This window comes from Amblyraja radiata, chromosome 46 (assembly GCF_010909765.2).
Source record: "Amblyraja radiata isolate CabotCenter1 chromosome 46, sAmbRad1.1.pri, whole genome shotgun sequence".
Classification (NCBI taxonomy): domain Eukaryota; kingdom Metazoa; phylum Chordata; class Chondrichthyes; order Rajiformes; family Rajidae; genus Amblyraja; species Amblyraja radiata.
The window spans coordinates 2,917,522-2,941,408 of NC_046001.1; the positions used below are offsets into that span (position 1 = coordinate 2,917,522).

At 52.1% G+C, this 23,887-nt stretch overlaps 1 protein-coding gene across 3 annotated transcripts in view; it reads left to right on the forward strand.

The window, feature by feature from the left end:
* Positions 1 to 22,152, forward strand: part of gli1 (GLI family zinc finger 1) — a 65,005-nt gene extending 42,853 nt beyond the window's left edge. For 2 of the 3 annotated variants that reach the window (XM_033015548.1, XM_033015549.1), the window contains 11 exons: positions 2,926 to 3,101; positions 5,546 to 5,647; positions 7,325 to 7,532; positions 8,938 to 9,142; positions 10,450 to 10,557; positions 11,613 to 11,753; positions 12,415 to 12,564; positions 13,637 to 13,801; positions 15,872 to 16,144; positions 16,967 to 17,264; positions 19,294 to 22,152. In XM_033015548.1, the coding sequence (XP_032871439.1) occupies positions 2,926 to 3,101; positions 5,546 to 5,647; positions 7,325 to 7,532; positions 8,938 to 9,142; positions 10,450 to 10,557; positions 11,613 to 11,753; positions 12,415 to 12,564; positions 13,637 to 13,801; positions 15,872 to 16,144; positions 16,967 to 17,264; positions 19,294 to 21,503 (4,036 nt within the window). In that variant the 3' untranslated portion in view covers positions 21,504 to 22,152. The remainder of the gene's footprint in view (positions 1 to 2,925; positions 3,102 to 5,545; positions 5,648 to 7,324; positions 7,533 to 8,937; positions 9,143 to 10,449; positions 10,558 to 11,612; positions 11,754 to 12,414; positions 12,565 to 13,636; positions 13,802 to 15,871; positions 16,145 to 16,966; positions 17,265 to 19,293) is intronic. The other variant, XM_033015551.1, reaches the window with a different exon arrangement.
* The last annotated feature ends 1,735 nt before the right edge of the window (positions 22,153 to 23,887 follow it).

Genomic DNA, 23,887 nt, shown 5'->3' on the forward strand with positions numbered 1-23,887 from the left:
ACTCACACACACACACACACACACACACACACACTCATATACACCCACACACACACACAGGGACACACACACACACACACACACACACGCACACACACACACACACATACCCACACACACACACGCACACACGCACACACGCACACACACACACACACACACACACACACATACACACACACACACTCACACACACACACACACACACACACACACACACACACACACACACACACACACACACACACACACATCCACAGGGACACACACACACACACACACACACACACACACACACACACACACACACACACACACACACACACACACACAGACACACACACACACACACACACACACACACACACACACACACACACATACACACAGGGACACACACACACACACACACACACACACACACACACACACACACACACACACACACACACACACACACACACACACACACACACACACTCACACACAGGGACACACTCACAGTTATTCACACCTGCTCACAGAGCACACGTCATTCACACCCGTGCAGACACACACCTTGTGTCCAGGTGCAGTGTGGACACACACTGGCACACTCACAATGTGTGTGTGTGTGTGTGTGGCACCGTTCACCAGGTGACGGCTGGAAGCACCGGCTACTTTGGCCTCTGCGGCCTGGGTGGGCGAGACATCATCGCCCCTCTCCTCAGCCGCTGCCCGGCTAACTCGGCAACGGTGGTCTCCCATCCCGTCCCCAGCGCCGGTTCCGGACTCCACGAGGGTGCAGATTCCGACAGTCGCAGCGAGGTGGAACAGTGTCATCCTAGCGGGCTGTTGAATGCAAGGCTCGGCGCAGAACTGGCACACCGGTAACGCCAGTATCGCTGCGCAAAAACGCAAACCCCCCTCACCCTGCCAGTAATGGCGCAAAAATAATGTCCGTGCCGACGTCCATACGACATCTTCCTCCGCTGATCACTCCGTACCTTCAACCCTGTCCAATCCCATCATACGTGCAGGAAGGAACTGCAGACGCTGGTTTACACCGAAGATAGGCGCAAAGTGCTGGAGTAACTCAGCGGGACAGGCGGCATCTCTGGAGAGAAGGAATGGGCGGCGTTTCGGGTCGAGACCCTTCAAGAACCTATCCATGTTCTCCACAGATGTTGCCTGACCCGCTGAGTTACTCCAGCACTCTGTGAAACGTCACCTATCCATGTTCTCCACAGATGTTGCCTGACCCGCTGAGTTACTCCAGCACTCTGTGAAACGTCACCTATCCATGTTCTCCACAGATGCTGCCTGACCCGCTGAGTTACTCCAGCACTCTGTGAATCATCACCTATCCATGTTCTCCACAGATGCTGCCTGACCCGCTGAGTTACTCCAGCACTCTGTGAAACGTCACCTATCCATGTTCCCCACAGATGTTGCCTGACCCGCTGAGTTACTCCAGCACGCTGTGAAACGTCACCTATCCATGTTCTCCACAGATGCTGCCTGACCCGCTGAGTTACTCCAGCACTCTGTGAAACGTCACCTATCCATGTTCTCCACAGATGCTGCCTGACCCGCTGAGTTACTCCAGCACTCTGTGTCTAATCCCTTCAACTCTTCGTTCCCCTCGTCCCACCCCCTCCTCACTTCCCCCACCCACCCTTTTCCTCCCCCTCGTTCTTCCTCCTTATTTCCCCCCTCCTCTCTGCTCCCTCTTTTGTTCCTCTTCCACGTTTCCCCCCCACCTCTCCAACCCTTCCCCCCTCCCCCGCCCCCGCCCCCTCCTCTTCTCTTCTCTTCACCTCATTCCTCCCTTCCCTCTCTCCACCGGCACCCACAGTCTATGAACCCGCTCCTCTTGCGCTCTCTCTCCCTCCGCCCCGCCTCCCGGCCCCCCGGACCCCCGCCCGCTTCAAGCATGGACAGCTAGCGCAAAGCACGGCAGGGGGGGGGGGGGGGGGGGGGGGGCTGCAGAGAAGGCTGCCTGCCTGGAGTTTGGGAGACAATAGACAATAGGTGCAGGAGGAGGCCATTCGGCCCTTTGAGCCAGCACCGCCATTCGATGTGATCATGGCTGATCATCCCCAATCAGTACCCCGTTCCTGCCTTCTCCCCATATCCCCTGACTCCGCTATCTTTAAGAGCCCTATCTAGCTCTCTCTTGAAAGTTTCCAGAGAACCGGCCTCCACCGCCCTCTGAGGCAGAGAATTCCACAGACTCACAACTCTCTGTGAGAAAAAGTGTCCATTCTAAATGGCCGACCCCTTATTCTTAAACTGTGTGTGGCCCCTGGTTCTGGACTCCCCCAACATCGGGAACATGTTTCCTGCCTCTAGTGTGTCCTGACCCTTAATAATCTTATATGTTTCAATAAGATCCGCTCTCATCCTTCTAAACTCCAGAGTATACAAGCCCAGCCGCTCCATTCTCTCAGCATTTGACAGTCCCGCCATCCCGGGAATTAACCTGGTGAACCTATGCTGCACTCCCTCAATAGCAAGAATGTCTTTCCTCAAATTGCACACAATACTCCAGGTGTGGTCTCACTAGGGCCCTGTACAACTGCAGAGGGACCTCTTTGCTCCGATACTCAACTCCTCTTGTTATGAAGGCCAACATGCCATTCGTTTTCTTCACTGCCTGCTGTACCTGCATGCTTACTTTCATTGACTGATGAACAAGGACCACCAGGAAACGAGGCAGGAACCAGCAGCGGAGACCCTCACACCGCGGTCTGGAGTTGGCTACATGGCAGGTGCGGGCCACACAGCGCGGGGCAATGGTGGCTCCACGTCTCTGCGCAACCAACACCACTTGGTCGTCAGAACTGCCTCCGCTGCTCACAACTCCCTTTACTCTTCAGGAACGGTGTCGGCGGCTCTCGTTTCGCTGGCGGTTTTGATGCGTTTTCTTTACCTCTCCGTCAGGTGTGCTCCGTCGGACGTCCCGGCTCACTCCGACGTCCCCTTCGGCCACGTGGAGGGCCACGCCGGGTGTGCCGCCCTCCACCACCTCCCGAGCCCGTATGTGGACCATCAGCTCCGGCCCGGCCAGGGGCAATGTGGCAGCCTACCTGCTCCCCACCCGCTGGCACCAGCTGATGGTCAGTACACGTTTATGTTACTGGGCACAGTGAGACTCTTTGTTACGTACACAAACATAGCAAATAGGTGCAGGAGGAGGCCATTTGGCCCTTCGTGCCAGCACCGCCATTCATTGTGATCATCCCCAATCTGTACCCCGTGCCTGCCTTCTCCCCATATCCCTCGATTCCACTGGCCCCAAGAACTCTATCTAACTCTCTCTTAAATCCATCCAATGATTTGGCCTCCACTGTGGCAGAGAATTCCACAAATTCACAACTCTCTGGGTGAAAAAGTTTTTTCTCATCTCAGTTTTTAATTAGATTATTAGATTAGATTAGATTATATAGCCTTTATTGTCATTCAGACCGAAGTCTGAACGAAATTGAAGCAGTCATACATACAATACAATAAAAAACAACAATAAACACATATTAACATCCACCACAGTGAGTCCACCCAACATCTCCTCACTGTGATGGAGGCAAAAGTCTTAGGTCTCCAGTCTCTTCCCTCCTCTTCTCCTTCTGCGCTGAGGCGATACCTCCCCTAATGGCCTCCCCTTTATTCTTAGACTGTGGCCCCTGGTTCTGGACTCCCCCAACATTGGGAACATTATTCCTGCATCTAACTTGTCCAGTCCTTTTATAATTTTATTAGTTTCTGTAAGATTCCCCCTCATCCTTCTAAACTCCAGTGAATACAAGCCCACTTTATATATCTATATTACTAAAAGTCTGATCTTGACCACTTCCTGTTGTTCTGTATAATGATTTTAGGAAAAACGCTGCCACTTACGGCTGTGATTTTTGGCCATCTTACTCAGAGTCCCCCTCCGCTGTGCAGGACAAGAGGATTTTTCCCATCGATGAAACGTTATTAGTGTTTAAAAAATGTTGAGATTCTCTCTCCTGAAGGCCACGCTCCTTCCAGAGGGACTATAAAACCCAAAAGTGTTGAGTGCCTCAGTCAGTCTCTGCAAGATGGGGGAAGCGAGAGGTTCATGTCTCTCAGTCTGAGCTGTGAATAACACTGAACAAGTGTCTACTAAACTGTGAGTGTGGTTATACTGACCTTGAGTGCCCTTAATGTGGTTTGAAAATGAAAATGTGGTTGGTTTGAAATAAAAGCACAGCAAATGGCTGCTGGTGGTTGGTTTGAAATGGCAAATGATAAAAAGTCTAAACTTGACAACTTCCTGTTTGCACTGTATATTGATTACGGCTGTGATTTTTGGCCATCTTACTCAGTCCTCCTCCTCTCATCAGGTGCAGAGGATTCTTCCCATCAATGAAAAATAAAAGTGTTATTGGTGTTTAAAAAATGTTGAGAATCTCTCTCCTGTCAATCACGCCATGAAGGCCACGCCGCTTCTGGTGGGAGGGGGAGGGATTATAAAACCCGGAATTGTGGGTGTGGCTCAGTCTCTGCAAGATGGGGGAGGGAGAGGTCATGACTGTCTGACCTGTGAATCAACTGAACACGCTGAATGTCTACTGAACTGTGAGTATGGTGTTTATGTGGGGTTTTGTGGGGTTTTATGGTGGTTGCACCCTGCATGAAATGGTATGAAACTGCATTTGAATTTGGCGGCCTTGCACCCTGCTTGAAGTGGTATGAAACTGCACTTGAATTTGGCGGCCTTGCACCCTGCTTGAAATGGAATTTTAAGGAATAGCCGTGTCAACTGCCAGCCCACCAGCCGTGAGTGAGCTGCCATCACACCAGGCTTGAGTGACTGAGCTGCCACCCCAAGAATCCATTTGGCCGACAACACCCATACTAGCACCCCAGAAAGCCCCCCCTCCCACCCCCACTGGCCACCAATATTGGAATAGGCGGAGAGGTGGAATATTGCGTTGGGGGACCAGCCCTCCCGTGTGAACATGGGACCGAACGGGTCCCACTTAGTCTAGTATATATGTATATGTATGTGTATATGTATACGTATACATATATATATACACACATATATATATACATATATACACATATATATATGTGTGTGTGTGTGTATACATGTGTGTGTGTGTATATGTGTGTGTATATATGTATATATGTGTGTATATATGTATGTATATGTATATATGTGTGTATATATATATATATATATATATGTGTGTGTGTGTGTGTGTGTGTGTTTATATATGTGTATACATATGTGTGTATATATGTATACGTATACATATACATATATATATATATACACACCTATATATATAGGTGTGTGTATGTGAATATATATATATAATATATACTGGGTTTTTTCTTGTGTATTATGTTTGCAGTGTACTGTTTACATATTGTGTTGTGCTGCTGTGAGTAAGAATGTCATTGTTCTGTCAGGGACACATGACAATAAGACACTCTCGAGTAGATGGAGTTGCCGGCAGATACCCACGGCTGGATTTTATTCTGCGTTGTGCGGATGGAATCACCGCTGCTTCCTCTCGTTGCTTTGCAGGGCCTTACACTGTGAGCTTCTACCACCAAGCCAACTTACACGCTGCCCATGGCGGGGATGTCACACTGCAGTCCTCTGCTGAGCACATGCACTCCATGGAGGGTGAGTTCCCCAGTCTGGGGCCTTCTGGAACATTACTGGTATTGTTTCGTTTTGAGATACATCACGGAAACAGGCCCTTTGGCCCACCGAGTCCGCGCCGACCAGCGATCCCCACACTCTCGCACTATCCTACACTAGGGACATATTTTTACATTTTTACGCCAAGCCAATTAACTGACAAACCCGCATGTCTTTAATGAGTGGGAGAAAACTGAAGTTCTCAGGGAAAACCCACGCAGGTCACGGGGAGAACGTACAAACTCCGTACAGACAGCACCTGTAGCCAGGATGGGACCCGGGTCTCTGGCGCTGTGAGCGCTGCAAGGCAGCAACTCTACCGCTGCGCCACCGTGCATCTGCGTTCAGGTTTAGTGAAGGTCAATCTGACTTGGGATCTTTCCCAGCTTTTCCCGTGGCAATCCGCGAAGTACAATGGACAATGTCCAGGCTTTGTCCTGCCAACGTTGACTTCATGACCTAACTGCAACTTAACGGCGGCGCAGCGGTAGAGTTGCTGCCTCACGGCACCACAGACCCGGGTTCAATCCTGACCTCGGGTACTGCCTGCGTGTGCGGAGTTTGCACGTTCTCGCTGTGACCGCGTGGGCTTTCTCCGGGTGGTCCGGTTCATAGGAGCAGTATAAGGCCATTCAGCCCATCAAATCTACTCCGTAATTCAATCATGCCTGATCTATCTTTCCCTCTCAACCCCATTCTCCTGCCTTCTCCCCTGACTTTGGGATGTGGTTTCCTCCCACATCCCAAAGATGTGCGCGTTTATAGGTTAATTGGTCCTCTATAAATTGTCGGGGAAATGGGATAACATAGAACTAGTGTGAATGGGTGATCGATGGTCGGCGTGGACTCGATGGGCCGAAGGGCCTGTTCCCATACTGTATCTCCAAAACTAAACACGTCACGGTCATCTCACACCCCCTCCCCCACTGGTTCCTTGTCCCCAACCTCCACATTGTCTTTGAAAGACATTTGGACACTAATTTATGGATAGGAACGGCTCAGAGGACTATGGCAAATGGGTCTAGCCCAGTATGCCGACTTGCTATGGTGCGTGGGTTTCCTCCGGGTGCTCCGGTTTCTTCCCACACTCCCAAAGACGTGCGGGCTTGTAGGTTAATTGCCCCTCTGTAAATTGTCCCTAGTGTGAATTCTCACACCGACCTTTCTGTCCTGGGCCTCCTCCACTGTCAGAGTGAGGCCCAGCGCTAATTGGAGGAACAGCACCTCATATTTCGCTTGGGCAGCTTACACCCCAGCGGTATGAACATTGACTTCTCTAACTTCAAGTAACCCTTGCTTTCCCTCTCTCTCCATCCCTCCCCCACCCTAATCCTCCTGCCAGTTCCACTGTTCACATCCATACATCCCTTCATTATCACTGCTTCCACAGCCAACAACGGACCATTGTGGGCTCCACCCTTCCCAGGTCATCGGTGCCGGCTCTGATTTGTCCTGAACCTTTTCACACCTCTAGTCTCCCTCCCCCCCCCCCCCCCCCCCCCCCCCCCCGACCCTCAGTCTGAAGAAGGTCTCCACCCGAAAACGTCACCCATTCCTTCTCTCCGGAGATGCTGCCTGACCCGCTGAGTTAATCCAGCATTTCGAGTCGATCTTCGGCGTAATTGTTGAGCTGCTCTGACTCTTTCCTTTGCGCCCCAGGTCTGGCTTCCAGATTCTCAACTCCGCGCGGTCCCACGAAGATGAACAAGAAGCGGGCCCTGTCCATCTCACCGCTGTCCGACACCAGCATCGACCTTCAGACCATGATCCGTACCTCGCCCAGCTCCCTGGTGGCCTTCATCAACAACTCCCACTGCGCCTCCAACACCAGCGGTTCCTACGGACACTTATCCATCACGGGCATCAGGTGAGGAGGGCGCCCTTTCAAACGGTCAGGGGTTACGGGGAGAAGGCAGGAGAATGGGCCTGAGAGGGAGAGATAGATCAGCCACGATTGAATGGGTTTGGACACTTTAGAGGCAGGAAACATGTTCCCGATGTTGGGGGAGTCCAGAACCAGGGGCCACAGTTTAAGAATAAGGGGTAAGCCATTTAGAACGGAGACGAGGAAACACTTTTTCTCACAGAGTTGTGAGTCTGTGGAATTCTCTTCCTCAGAAGGCAGTGGAGGCCGGTTCTCTGGATACTTTCAGGAGAGAGTTAGATAGGGCTCTTAAAGATAGCAGAGTCAGGGGACATGGGGGGAAGGCAGGAACGGGATACTGAGTTGGATGATCAGCCATGATCATATTGAATGGCGGTGCTGGCTCGAAGGGCCGAAAGGCCTACTCCTGCACCTATTGTCTATTGAATGGCAGAGTAGACCGAAAGGCCTCCTTCTGCTCCTATGACTTATGACCTTATAAACATCAACGTACAGCTACCCTACACATGGGGAAACGGATAGGACACTTTCACCTACAATACTTTTACATATTATATATAATATTGGGCGTCACGGTGGCGCAGCGGTAGAGTTGCTGCCTCACAGCGCCGGAGACCCGGGTTCGATCCTGACTACGGGTGCTGTCTGTACGGAGTTTGTACATTCTCACTGTGACCTGCGTGGGTTTTCTCCGGGTGCTCCGGTTTCCTCCCAAAAACGTGCAGTTTTGTAGATGAATTGGCTCCTACCATTACCTTTTTGTGTGTTAGTTTAGTAATTCTCAGTGGCAATATCTAACCTGCTGTAGAAACAAGAAACTGCAGATGTTGGTTTACAAAAAAATAGGCACAAAGTGCTGGAGTAACTCAGCGGGTCAGGCAGCATCTGTGGAGAACATGGATAGGTGACGTTTCACAGAGTGCTGGAGTAACTCAGTGGGTCAGGCAGCATCTGTGGAGAACATGGATAGGTGACGTTTCACAGAGTGCTGGAGTAACTCAGCGGGTCAGGCAGCATCTGTGGAGAACATGGATAGGTGACGTTTCACAGAGTGCTGGAGTAACTCAGCGGGTCAGGCAGCATCTGTGGAGAACATGGATAGGTGACGTTTCACAGAGTGCTGGAGTAACTCAGCGGGTCAGGCAGCATCTGTGGAGAACATGGATAGGTGACGTTTCACAGAGTGCTGGAGTAACTCAGCGGGTCAGGCAGCATCTGTGGAGAACATGGATAGGTGACGTTTCGAGTCGAGACCCTTCTTCAGACTGAGAGTCAGGGGAGAGGGAAACGAGAGATATAGACAGTGATGTAGAAAGATGTAGAACAAATGAATGAAAGATACGCCAAAATGTCACGATGTTGTAACCTGCGTGATTTATGATTACAGCTCAGCGTGTGGATTTCCCCATTCTCCAACGGCTCCCTCCAAGCACCAGCAGTTCCTCATTCAGCCCAAAGGGATGTCCGCCACGTTTGGCAACACGCAGCCTCTGACCCACCCCTCTCTGCCGTGTGGCCCCCGGCACCACCAGCCCTCCGTGGCATCACTCCTGCCGCTCTCACAGCCAGGCCGCATGCAGAAGCCATTCCAGGTATCCGGGAGGGTCGGCTCAGTCGCGCCAGCAGTGAACACACCACCAGGGGGCGTGCGTGGGACGGCGGGGCGAATAGAATGGGATTGGTGTCAATGGACAGCACGGAATCAGCGGGCCGAAGGGCCTGTTTCCATGCGTGACTCCATATTCATCCTGTTTCTGTGCTGTATACTTCAAGGTTTCAAGGTTTCTACGACTCTATAAAAGGTTTAGAGGGATACAAGTCAAATGCAGGTAACTGGGACGATAGACACAATGAAGGTACCGAAGAGAAGGTAATGAAGATAGACACAAAACGCTGGAGTAACTCAACGGGTCAGGCAGCATCTCTGGAGAGAAGGAATGGGTGACGTTTCGGGTCGAGACCCATCTTCAGACTGAGAGTCCGGGGAGAGGGAGTCTAGAGATATGGAAGGGCAAGGTGTGAAAAGGACGGATCAAAGCGGATGTTGCTTACAAGGGAATGTAGAACGGTTCATTGTTGGCTGAGGTTGAGGTGACAACGAGGCATACAAACAGTAAAATTAATCAGGAGGACAGTGAAACTAGTACAAAGACTACGGTGGGGGAGGGGCAGAGAGCGAGGGAAAGCAAGGTTACTTGACGTTAGAGAAGTCAATGTTCAAACCGCTGGGGTGTCAGCTGCCCGAGCGAAATATGAGGTGCTGTTCTTCCAATTTGTGCTGGGCCTCACTCTGACAGTGGAGGAGGCCCAGGACAGAAAGGTCAGTGTGGGAATGGGAGGGGAGTTAAAGTGTTTAGCAGTTGGGCCAAAGGGCCTGTTTCTATGATGTAGGTCTCTACGATTTTATAAAAGGTGTCAAAGGTCTTTTATTGTCACATGTACCAATTAAGGTACAGTGATATGCGAATTACCATACAGACATATGAAAAAAAAAGCAACAAGACACACAACTACATAAAAGTTAACATAATCATCCACCACAGTGGATTCCCCACGTTCCCCACTGTGATGGAAGGCAATAAAGTCTAATCTTCTTCCCTCATTTTTCTCCCGCTGTCTGGGCAGTCGAACCATCCGTCGGGGCGCTCGAAACTCCTGCGCCGGGGCACTCGAAACTCCAGCTTCGGGGCGGTCGAAGGTTTAGATGGATATGGGGGCAAATGGGATTACTATCTTAGGTAGACATCTTGGTTAGCATGGAGGAGTTGGGCCGAAGGGCCTGCTTCTGTGCTCTATGACTCTCCAACTCCATGTTATTTTGGCGGCTTCACGCCGGGATGTGACAAGTACTGTACTTGCTGTCGCTCTGTTCAAACCTTGCATTTCCATCCTCTGACAGATGAAAGCAGAGTCGTTGCTCAGCTGTACATTGGATCTGCTCAATGGGAAATGCTTGGAGGAGAGGTCTGAGGAAGATGTCTCCAGCCCAGCCTCTACAGGCACACAGGTACAACCCTTCCCTCCAGCCCTCTCCACAAAGGATGTCCGCATGCAATACTTCATCCAAGGGGACAGACTATGTATCAATGAGTGGCTTTGAGTATAAAACCAGTTTAGTTTATTGTCACGTGTACCGAGGTACAGTGAAAAGCTTTTGTTGCGTGCTAACCAGTCAGCGGAAAGACAACACATGATTACAATCGATCCATTTAGTGTATAGATACGTGATAAAGGAATAACATTTAGTGCAAGGTAAAGCCAGCAAAGTCCGATCAAGGATAGTCCGAGTGTCACCAAAGAGGTAGATAGTAGTTCAGCACTGCTCTCTGGTTGTGGTAGGACGGCTCAGTTGCCTGATAACAGCTGGGAAGAAACTGTCCCTGAATCTGGAGGTGTGTGTGTGTTTGTTTTCACACTTCTTTACGTTTTGTCCGATGGGAGAGGGGAGAAGAGGGAGTGGCCGGGGGTGAGACTGGTCCTCGATGATGCTGCTGGCCTTGCCGAGGCAGCGTGAGGTGTAGATGGAGTCGATGGAAGGGAGGTTGGTTTGTGTGTGATGGTCTGGGCTGCGTCCACAATTCGCTGTGATTTTTTTAACGGTCCCGGATGGAGCTGTTCCCACATCAAGCTGTGATGCTTCCTGATAAAATACTTTCTGTGGTGCATCTGTAGAAGAATCTGTAAAGTCATTTTGCAGCTGAGTAAACCTTTGCTTCGGACATCCTGACCTCGTGTGCTGTCTGTACGGAGTTTGCACGTTCTCCCCGTGACCTGCGTGGGTGTTCTCCGGGTGCTCTGGTTTCCTCCCACACTCCAGCACATCAGCACCACCCTACACACACTAGGAACAATTGGCATTTCCGCCAAGCCAGTTAACCTACAAACCTGTACGTCTTTGGAGTGTGGGAGGAAACCGAAGATCTCGGAGAAAACCCACGCGGGTCACGGGGAGAACGTGCAAACTCCGCACAGACAGCGCCAGTGGTCGGGATGGAAGCCGGGTCTCTACCGCTGCGCCACTGTGCGGCCCACGTTCCTGTGTGATACTCTGATTCATTGCAGGACCACCTACTGGGAATGATGGACGGAAGGGGAGATGGGGATAAGGAGGATGGTAAACAGGAGACAGAGAGCTTCTACGAGACCAACTGCCACTGGGAGGGATGCAGTAAAGAGTTCGATACTCAGGACCAGCTTGTGCACGTGAGTAGCCACAGCCTTTGTGACACGCCAGACTGCGGCAAACTTCAAATCATCTCTTTTGGACTTCCGTGTGTGGGAAGGAACTGCAGATGCTGGTTTACACCAAAGATAGACACTGAGTGCCGGAGTAACTCAGCGGGTCAGGCAGCATCTCTGGAGAGAAGGAATGGGTGACGTTTCGGGTCTCAGAGGGCGGTGGGGGCCGGTTCTCTGGATACTTTCAAGAGAGAGCTAGATAGGGCTCTTGAAGATAGCAACATGATTGCAACATGCGCCTTAATTTAGTTCAACAAAGAAACTGACAAGTTTCTCCCCATATCAGGGGATATGGGGAGAAGGCAGGAACGGGGTACTGATTGGGGATGATCAGCCATGATCATATTGAATGGCGGTGCTGGCTCGAAGGGCCGAATGGCCTCCTCCTGCACCTATTGTCTATTGGGTCGAGACCCTTCTTCAGACTCCAGTCACCATCACCAGAGGTAGTGCAGTGGTTCAAGATGGCGACCCCCCACCACCTTCTCAGGAGGCCATTAGGGATGGGCAATAAATGCTGGTCTCATGTCGTGAAATAAAAATAAATAATGAGTCAGCTCTTTGAAGCAGAAGCGGCTTTAACTCGGTGACCAAGCGTGTGTGACCTCCTCTCCGTACCTTGCAGCACATTAATAACGAGCACATTCACGGCGAGAAGAAGGAGTTTGTCTGCCACTGGCAGGAGTGTTCGAGAGAGCAGAGACCGTTCAAGGCCCAGTACATGTTGGTGGTCCACATGAGGCGGCACACAGGCGAGAAGCCACATAAATGTACAGTGAGTGCCTGCTGATAATTCATCCCAATGTTTGATTACAAGCTGACATGTATATTGTTGAAGTGTACACTAATACGTGTGTGTGTGTGTATGTGCTTGTGTGTGTGTGCTTGCGTGTGTGTGTGTATATGTGCTTGTGTGTGTGTGTATGTTTGTGTGTGTGTATGTGTGTGTGTGTGTGTATGTGCCTGTGTGTGTGTGTGTGTGTGTGTGTATGTGTGTGTGTGTGTATGTGCCTGTGTGTGTGTATGTGCTTGTGTGTGTATGTGTGTGTGTGTGTATGTGCCTGTGTGTGTGTGTGTTTGTGTGTGTGTATGTGTGTGTGTGTGTATATGTGCTTGTGTGTGTATGTGTGTGTGTGTATGTGGGTGTATGTGTGTGTGTGTGTGTGTGTGTGTGTGTGTGTGTATATGTGCTTGTGTGTGTATGTGTGTGTGTGTATGTGTGTGTGTGTGTGTGTGTGTATGTGTGTGTGTGTGTATGTGTGTGTGTGTATGTGTGTATGTGTGTATGTGTATGTGTGTGTATGTGTGTGTGTATGTGACTGTGTGTGTGTGTGTGTGTGTGTGTGTGTGTGTGTGTATGTGTGTGTGTGTGTGTGTGTATGTGTGTGTGTGTGTATGTGCGTGTGTGTGTATGTGTGTGTGTGTGTAGGTGTGTGTGTATGTGTGTGTGTATGTGTGTGTGTGTGTGTGTGTGTGTGTGTGTGTATGTGTGTGTGTGTGTATGTGCCTGTGTGTGTGTGTGTGTGTGTGTGTGTGTGTATGTGTGTGTGTGTGTGTGTGTATGTGTGTGTGTGTGTGTGTATGTGTGTGTGTGTGTGTGTATGTGTGTGTGTGTGTATGTGCTTGTGTATGTGTGCGTGTGTGTGTGTATGTGTGTGTGTGTGTATGTGTGTGTGTGTGTGTGTATGTGCTTGTGTGTACGTGCGTGTGTTCATGTGTATGTACGTGTCTTTGCATGTGTGTGCGCGTTTGTGTGTCTGTGCCCTATTGTGTGCGTACATGCGTGTGCGTGTATGCGCATGTCTGCGTGTCTGCACGTGTATGTGTGTGTGCGCGTGTGTTTCCAGTTTGAAGGTTGCAATAAGGCCTACTCCCGGCTGGAGAACCTGAAGACCCACCTGCGCTCCCACACGGGGGAGAAACCCTACATGTGTGAGCACGAGGGCTGCAATAAAGCTTTCTCCAACGCCTCCGATCGAGCCAAGCACCAGAACAGGACTCATTCCAACGAGGTAAGCAATCGCACTCCGCTAACGCCCGCAGCCCTGTGAATGCCGTCATGTACTTCACTCAGGTTGTACGTGAGTGGCAAAGGTAGGTCAGGGAGTTCAGTTCAGTTGAGTTTATTGTCACGTGTACCGAGGTACAGTGAAAAGCTTTTGTTGCGTGCTATCCAGTCAGCGGAAAGACAACACATGATTACAATCGAGCCGTCCACAGTGTACAGATACATGATAAGGGAATAACGTTTAGTGCAAGGTAAAGCCAGCAGAGTCCGATCAAGGATAGTCCAATGAGGTCTCCAGTGAGGTGGATAGTAGTTCAGCACTGCTCTCTGGTTGTGGTAGGATGGTTCAGTTACCTGATAACAGCTGGGAAGAAACTGTCCCTGAATCTGGATGTGTGTGTGCGTTCGTTTTCACACTTCTGTACCTCTTGCCCGATGGGGGAGGGGAGAAGAGGGAGTGGCCGGGGGTGAGACTGGTCCTTGATGATGCTGCTGGCCTTGCCGAGGCAGCGCGAGGTGTAGATGGTACAAGTGCATTGTGACACAGATAGTGGAAGGGACTAATGCATGTCAGCCCTGCTCTCCAGATCTTTGGTCACCCGGTACAGATGGTTGGTCGGTGGGGAGGGGGGTCTCCCTGTCGGGTTTGCTCCTGGGCCTGGCCAAGATGGCCACCCGCGGGTCCAGGCAGCGGGCAGTCGAGGGCTCTGCGCGAGTTGACTGCCTGTCCCTCTTCCAGGCCTACGTCCATGCCCGCGTGTCCCCGGAGAGGGAACATGCGATGTCCACGGGGAATCTGGAGGCCTTCCGTGAACGCTGGTCGCCGCGCGGGGGGGGGGGGGGGGGGGGGGGGGGGGTCGAGGTCTGATGGTCAGAGTTTGCAAACTGCATAGACATAGAAACATAGAAATTAGGTGCAGGAGTAGGCCATTCGGCCCTTCGAGCCTGCACCGCCATTCAATATGATCATGGCTGATCATCCAACTCAGTATCCTGTACCTGCCTTCTCTCCATACCCTCTGATCCCTTTAGCCACAAGGGCCACATCTAACTCCCTCTTAAATATAGCCAATGAACTGGCCTCGACTACCCTCTGTGGCAGGGAGTTCCAGAGATTCACCAGTCTCTGTGTGAAAAAAGTTCTTCTCATCTCGGTTTTAAAGGATTTCCCCCTTATCCTTAAGCTGTGACCCCTTGTCCTGGACTTCCCCAACATCGGGAGCAATCTTCCTGCATCTAGCCTGTCCAACCCCTCAAGAATTTTGTAAGTTTCTATAAGATCCCCTCTCAATCTCCTAAATTCTAGAGAGTATAAACCAAGTCTATCCAGTCTTTCTTCATAAGACAGTCCTGACATCCCAGGAATCAGTCTGGTGAACCTTCTCTGCACTCCCTCTATGGCAATAATGTCCTTCCTCAGATTTGGAGACCAAAACTGTACGCAATACTCCAGGTGTGGTCTCACCAAGACCCTGTACAACTGCAGTAGAACCTCCCTGCTCCTATACTCAAATCCTTTTGCTATGAAAGCTAACATACCATTCGCTTTCTTCACTGCCTGCTGCGCCTGCATTCCCACTTTCAATGACTGGTGTACCATGACACCCAGGTCTCGCTGCATCTCCCCTTTTCCTAGTCGGCCACCATTTAGATAATAGTCTGCTTTCCTGTTTTTGCCACCAAAATGGATAACCTCACATTTATCCACATTATACTGCATCTGCCAAACATTTGCCCACTCACCCAGCCTATCCAAGACAGCAGTTTTGATTAACGCTGTACTTTGTAACGGCGATTATACAGATGGTTCAGCATAAAGAAGTGAATGAGAAGCCATGGCCTGTAAGGGGGTGGAAACAAAGTCAATTCCCTTCAGAAGCAGAAGGTAGACACAAAATGCTGGAGTAACTCAGCAGGTCAGGCAGCATCTCTGGAGAGAAGGAATGGGTGACGTTTCTGATCGAATGGCCTGTTTCCGCGCTGTATCTCTAAACTAAACTGAACTAATCTGTCCCTCCACTCTCACCTTTCTCCGTCGGTCTGGTTGTAACCACATTGTCCGTGCGTTCGACAGAAGCCATACGTGTGCAAGATCCCGTGTTGCACCAAGCGCTACACGGACCCCAGCTCGCTGAGGAAGCACGTGAAGACCGTGCACGGTCCAGAGGCTCACGTGACCAAGAGGCAGCGCGGCGACGTTGGCACCAGGCCTCTGGCGGCACAGGATGGCATCAGGCCGCTGCTGGCACAGGACGGAGAGACCTCGTACGACGAAGCTCACAGCATTGGCACCGGGAAGATGGAGGACTTCCTGCAGGGACGCCTAATGGTGGCCGACACGATCATGGCAAGCATACGCTCCACACACGCCAGACCGTACACGTCTCCTGGTCACCTCTTCATCACACTACACAAGCACAGGTTCAGTTTAGTTTAGAGATACTGCGCGGAAACAGGCCCTTCGGCCCACCGGGTCCGCGCCGACCAGCGATCCCCGCGCACCAATACTATCCCACACACATACTAGGGACAATTTAGTTTCACCAAGCCCCGTACATTCTGGTAAACTTCCTCTGCCCCCTCTCCAAAGCCTCCACATCCTTCCTGTAATGGGGAGACCAGAATTGCACGCAACACTCCAAATATCCTTATATATGTCCTCCTCACCCATCGGGTGGCGCAGCGGTAGAGTTGCTGCCTCACAGTGCCAGAGACCCGGGTTCCATCCTGACTACGGGTGCTGTCTGTACGGAGTTTGCACGTTCTCCCCGTGACCTGCGTGGGTTTTCTCTGGGTGATCCGGTTTCCTCCCACACTCCAAAGACGTACAGGTTTGTCGTTTAATTGGCTTCGGTAAAATTGTAAATTGTCCCTAGTGTGTGTAGGATAGTGTTAGTATGCGGGGATCGCTGGTCGGGCCGAAGGGCCTGTTTCCACAGTGTATCTCTAAACTAAACTGAACTAAATAAGATCACCCCTCATCCTCCTGCGCTGTGAATACCGTCCTATCCTGCTCGACCTCTCCCTATAGGGATGGCAACATCCTCGTAAATCCTCTCTGCTCCCTATAGCTCAGTCCCTCAGGTCCTGGCAACATCTTCGTACATTATCTCTGTCCCTATGGCTGGGGCCCTCTGGTCAGGGTAATGGTGTGATCTTTCTATTGCAGAAGCCCCAGGCCAGCCCTGGCGGTCGCTCGTCGAGCAGCAGCGAGAGGTCGTTTCAGGGCAGCGCCAACAACAACGACAGCGGAGTGGAGATGAACGCCAACGGCGGTGGCAGCTTCGAAGACCTGACCAGCATCGAAGACGCGCCGTGCGCCGATTCCACGGTGGCCCCCTCGGCAGAGGCCAGGCTGCGGCGCAATGCCACGGCGCTGCAGCGGCTGACCGAGCTGAAGATCGGGAAGCTCAAGCAGATACGCAAGCCCACGCCGCCATTGCGGGGAGCGAACATACAGGGCAGCGGTGAGCAGTCCTACCCTGGGCGGGCGGGCGGGAGGGCCGCGGAAACCTTGGAGATCTTCCCCGATCCCCGCGGATGGGGTCAGGCCTACCCTTTCATCCCTCCGTCGCCCAGCTTTGCACAAATGGTCACGTCACCAGAGATAGCAGCGGCCAAACTGACTCAAACATCAACTTGTGGGTGAATTCCCACAGTTTTTACCCCAAATCTTTATTCACCTCCAACAACTAACAAGTTCACACCTTGCCCTTCCTTATCTCTAGCTTCCCTCACCCCTGACTCTCAATCTGAAGTAAGCTCTCGACCCAAAATTGCATCACCCATTCCCTTCTCTCCAGAGATGCTGCCTGTCCCGCTGAGTTACTCCAGCACTTTGCGTCTATCTTTGGTATAAACCAGCATCTGCAGTTCCTTCCTACACAACCACACGAGCAAGGAGCAGAGGTATCTAAATCTCCAGGGAACAGCTTTTCGGGTACAGCAGGAATTTGGAGAAGTTTCGTTTAGTTTAGTTTAGAGATCCAGCGTGGAAACAGGCCATTCAGCCCATCGAGTTCTTGCTGACCACTGATCACCTCTTCTAATCTACGCACACTAGGGACAATTTACAGAAGCCAATTATAACCTGAAAACCCAAGGTCTTTGGAGTGTGGGAGGAAACCGGAGCACCCAGAGAAAACCCACAAGGTCACGGGGAGAACGTGCAAACTCCGTGCAGACAGCGCCCGTAGTCAGGGTCGAACTCGGGTATCTGGCGCTGTGAGGCGGCAACTCTCCCGCTGCACCACCGTGCCATCAAGATCTGAAGATGTTTCTTCCCCACCCCAAACCTCAACTGAGAGGGGGATTGAAATCTGGAAAGCACTAAGACATTCACAAAGTACCCAGATGAGTACTAAAGCAGGGAAGACGAGGGACCTTGCTGGTAAATGGGATTAATTTAGATGGATATTTGTGGGTCAACAAGGGTATGGTGGGTCGAAGGGCCTCTTTATGAGGTCAAATTCCCTTCAGCCATGTAGAACACAGAACAGGAGAGCACAGGAACAGGCCATTCAGCCCGCAATGTGCTGTTAAACCAATCTCCTCTGTCTGTACATGATCCATATCCATGTGTCGATCGAAAAGCCTCTTAACCCTCACTATTGTAGCTGCCTCCTCCACCACTGCTGGCAGCACGTTTTAGGCACCTCTGTTAGAAACATAGAAAATAGGTGCAGGAGTAGGCCATTCGGCCCTTCGAGCCTGCATCGCCATTCAATATGATCATTGCTGCTCATCCAACTCAGTATCCTGTACCTGCCTTCTCTCCATACCCCCTGATCCCTTTAGCCACAAGGGCCACATCTAACCCCTCTTAAATATAGCCAATGAACTGTGGCCTCAACTACCTTCTGTGGCAGAGAATTCCACAGATTCACCACTCTCTGTGTGAAAAATGTTTTCCTCACCTTGGTCCAAAAAGATTTCCCCCTTATCCTTAAACTGTGACCCCTTGTCCTGGACTTCCCCAACATCGGGAACAATCTTCCTGCATCTAGCCTGTCCAACCCCTTAAGAATTTTGTAAGTTTCTGTAAGATCCCCCCTCAATCTTCTAAATTCTAGTGAGTACAAGCCGAGTCTATCCAGCCTTTCTTCATATGAAAGTCCTGACATCCCAGGAATCAGTCTGGTGAACCTTCTCTGTACTCCCTCTATGGCAAGAATGTCTTTCCTCAGATTAGGAGACCAAAACTGTACACAATACTCCAGGTGTGGTCTCACCAAGACCCTGTACAACTGCAGTAGAACCTCCCTGCTCCTACACTCAAATCTGTGTAGAAAAAAACTTGCCCCGTACATCTCCTTTGCCCCTTTCACCTCATAGCTGTGCCCTCTGGTATTTCCGTCCTGGGGGCAATAAAAATAGGAGTAGAATTAGGCTATTCGGCCCATCAAGTACCATTGGATTATGGCTGATCTAAAGGTTCTGACTGTCTATCCTGTCTCTGCCAGAAGATCTGATGCTGTAACTGTTCTTCCTCCACAGCTCTGCCCGGTGAGGTGCCCATGTGCGGATCAGCGGCTCCACCTTGCCACCGACTGGCGGAAGTGGCGGGCAAGGATCGCGGGGCGAGGGTGCCGCTGCCGGAGCGGCGGGACAGCAGCGCCAGCACGGTCAGCTCGGCCTACACCGTCAGCCGCCGCTCGTCGGCCATTTCCCCGTACCTGTCCAGCCGCCGCTCCAGCGAGGCGTCCCTGGCGGGCGGCCTCGGCAACTGCAGCGGCGAACGGCCGCACGACCCCGGCTCTCCGGACGCCGCGCTGCCGGGGCTGCCCTTCCTCTCTCCCGCCCAGCAGTACCGCCTGAGGGCCAAGTACGCCGCCGCCACCGGCGGGCCGCCGCCCACACCCTTGCCCGCGGGGGGTGCCCTCTCTCCCTTCCACGGCGGAGTCTACCGCCCCGGCGGGCACGGCTTCCCGCAGTGCCGAGGCGGCGAGAGCGGCTACGAGCCCAGGCCGCACTACGGGCCGGGGTTGAGCGTGAGGCGGGCGAGTGAGCCGGTGCGGCCAGCCGCCGACTCGCAGTCGATGCCCAAAGTGCAGCGCTTCAACAGCCTCAGTAACGTGGGCCCCACCGCCATTGCCATCGCCACCGCCTCAGCACCGGGCAGCTGCCGCCTGGCGCACCCTGCCGCCTCGGACACCAACTCTCACCCCCACCTCTACTCCCCTCGGCCGCCCAGCATCACTGAGAACACCATGATGGAGGTGGGACACATGGCGCACTACCAGCACTGCCAAGGCCCCATTGTGCCTCCCTTAAACCACCAGCTCTGCAGCACACAGTCGGCACAGCTTCACAGCCCAGGGCGATTGCACCATCCGAGTCTCTATGCCAACTCCTCCAATGCCAACACGGGAAACACGCAGGTCGGCATTGCCCATCAGGCCATGGCAGACGGTAGCGTCTCTCAGCAGCACTACATTGTGGACCAGCACCAGATGAGAGAGAGCAATGCACAGTTCCAGACTCAGCGACAGGGCTGTCCTCATGACAACCACATGCCCATCCAGTGGAGTGAAGTCAGTCCGGGCAGCATGGACATCGATGCCATTCAGATGCCCGCCCAGCGTGGCATTGAGCCAAGCCCGGCCCATCCCAGCCAGTGCCTTAAGCAGGTCAACCACAGGTCAACTTCGTCCCCGCACTCCATGCCCTACATCCAACACAACATGAACGTGACCCCCAGCCCCCTGTGCCAGCAGAGCACGTTCGGTACCGGGCAGCGGGCACAGCCTGGGCACCAGCAGCAGGTGAAGCCCGAGCACCAGTTCCACCAGCCGGTGCCAATGTTAAACCCCTGCCAAAACACCAAGCAGCAGGCAATGGGAAGCGGGCAAGACTTCATCCTGCCCAAAGCCGCGATGCCCGCTGCGGCAGAGTGCGTGAGGCGCGACTGCTGCCAGCCAGCGGGCACGCTGTGCTCGCCGCTGCGGGAGGGCAGGTGGGGGGGCGGTGCCCGCACGCCCATGATGCAGGTGAAGGAGATGATGGTGCGGAACTACGTGCAGTCGCAGCAGGCCCTCATGTGGGGCGAGGCCCTGCACAGCCCCCCTCCGCACAGCCCGCGGGCACAGTGCCAGCCCTACGCAGGCTACGCGGACTGCCAGGGTCACGGGATGGCACCGCACCCTCCCCCGGCCCAAAAGCTGCCAAGGAGGCAAACAGCCGAGAGAGAATTCCTGCCGCACGTCAGCCCTGTCCACAAGCCGGCAGCCGCCAGCACCGAGCGGCCCATCGACCTCCCCCCCATACACTGCCCGCTGGAGGCACCGCAAGATGCATCGCTGCTTTACTCCAGCCCCATGCAGATCCAGCAGGCAAGGCCGCACTTAAGGAAGATGGCGGCCAACTCGATGCATCTGCATTCGTCGCAAGGCAGCTGCGCTCTCCAGCAGCAGCAGCAGCAGCAGCAGCAGCAGCAGATGATGCTGGACTTGGACCCCATGAAGCTCGGCTCGCCCCTCTACATGGAGTCACTGGACCTCGAGCATTCGATCGACTTTGCGGCGATCGTGAACGAGGCGTGCGACGGGCCCCTCAGTCCCGGCACCATCCCAGCGTCCCCCTGCCTGGCCACCCCCTGCAGGGCGAGCGGGCTGCAGGCTGGGATGTCCAACATGGCCATCAGCGACATGAGCTCAGTGCTCACTACCCTGGCAGGGCAGAGCAGGTTTGCCAATGCCATGCCGTGACGGCATGGCATTGGCAAACCTGCTCTGCCCTGCTGGTGCCGGCGGCCTGGCGCGATGATGGGCATCACAGCATTGGCGCCGACAGATCGAACTCGCCCCGACTTGGCATGAAGCCGTTCAAAGTGGGCTGGCATCTGCAACTGGTGAGGTTGGACCTGCTGAACGCACACATCATTTTGAGCGGCTGCCAGTTGCCCCACCTGAACCTGGTCCAAAGTAGCTGGATCCCGAGCCATCTCCTGGACTTGGACACACCGAGGCAGCCAGCACGGAGTACACTCGCACACCACAGACACACCGAGTCAGGCAACCCGCAAGTCGAGTTGAGTTTATTGTCACGTGTACCGAGGTACAGCGAAAAGCTTTTGTTGCGTGCTATCCAGTCAGCGGGAAAGACAATACATGATTACAATCGAGCCGTTTACAGTGTACAGATACATGATAAGGGAATAACGTTTAGTGCAAGGTAAAGCCAGCAGAGTCCGATCAAGGATAGTCCAAGGCTTGGACAAAGTTCCTTTTCGTCTGTTTCGGAAGGAACTGCAGATGCCGGTTAAGACAATAGACAATAGGTGCAGGAGTAGGCAATTCGGCCCTTCGAACCAGCACCGCCATTCAATGTGATCATGGCTGATCATCCCCGATCATTATACTCAAGATAGACGCAAAACGCTGGAGTAACTCAGCGGGACAGGCAGCATCTCTGGAGAGAAGGAATGGGGGACGTTTCAGGTTGAGAAGACGGGTCCCGACCAGAAACGTCACCGATTTCTTCTCTCCAGAGATGCTGCCGGTCCCGCTGAGATACTCCAGCTTTTTCTGTCTCTTATCTTTTTTTATTTTGTGTTCTTTTAAAAACATTTTTCACTGCCGTGATGAGATTCGTCAGGAGGAATTGAAAGGGATGGTGAGAGTACGGCATTAGCCACGCTGATGGCCATGTTGGACATTCCTGCTACCATTCCCCGAGACCCACCCAGAGTCCAGTGTATTTTATTGTCATATGTCCCAGATAGAACAATGAAATTCATACAACGAGTGGAAGTCCGCAACCATGTGTTCAGGAGTTGCCAACGCTCCTCCAACTATGTACAAAGGTTCAGTTCAGTCCTCACCAGTTCTGAACCCCAGTAGTTTCATAGAGTGATACAGTGTGGAAACAGGCCCTTCGGCCCAACTTGCCCAACATGTCCCATCTACACTAGTCCCACCTGACCATGTTTGGTCCATATCCCTCCAAACCCATCCTATCCATGTACCGATCTGTTTCTTAAATGTTGGGATAGTCCCTGCCTCAACTACCTCCTCTGGCAGCTCATTCCATACACCTACCACCCTCTGTGGGGAAGATGTTACCCCTCAGGTTCCTATTAAATCTTTTCAACTTCACATTAAACCTGGTCCTCGATTCCCCTACTCTGGGCAAGAGACTCTGTGCGTCTACCCGATATATTCCTCTCATGATTTTATACACCTCTATAAGATCACCCCTCATCCTCCTGCACTCCGTTGTACTGTACTGGACCTGCCACACCAGTGCTTCACCTCAGTACCATGACAAGTGTCTCCTGCCGCTGTAGTGTCGAGTTGGGTCTCACTGATATCTCACCAGTACAGTGCTCGGCGTTACTGAAATTGTTCTGACATCTCCGAAACTGGATATCTGCGTTTGAGAATGAGATGAAGTCTGGCCATTGCCAGCACCACGTGAGGTGTCCACATCTCTGGAGGCCGTTTCCATCACTCCTTTTGGAAAAATGACAAACACCTGTGGGAAGGAGACCTTCCCTCCTTTAGGTGCAGCCATATTTGGAACCTGCTTTTTAATAACAAGATTTAATAACCATCAGTAGGTTTAAGCGGAAGTGTTGACTCTTCTTACACTTAGAGGGCAAATTACCTGATTGATCTTGGCAGAGAGCAGGAAAGTGGAAGTTGCAACAGAGTTAAGAGACTGACAAATAATGTTTTGTACGTCAAAGGAAAATTCTCGGTGCAGAATTCACTGCGATATGTCATAGAAAAATTACTTTTTTACAGTATTTTTGAGTCTAAAGCAAATGCTTAATCCCCATTACATCTTGAGTTCCCTCCAATTCATTCTGTAAATAATGAAACAGAAAGGACCGCTTTGTACATGGTCAGTTCATTATTTTGGTTCTTATCAACTTGATAGTTCATTGACAATGATATCGGATATTTTTGTACATTTTCAAATAAACCTGTGCAACAACTTGTGGCATGTGTGTTACCCTCTGTCCTCGACGACCATCGTGAAACGTAAAGCAACATCGATAACACAATCAGTGGCTCGCCCTCCTTGCTGGTGGTCTAACACAGCCTATCACGTGGAACTCCACTGTCAATACTTCCTCTGCTTTTGA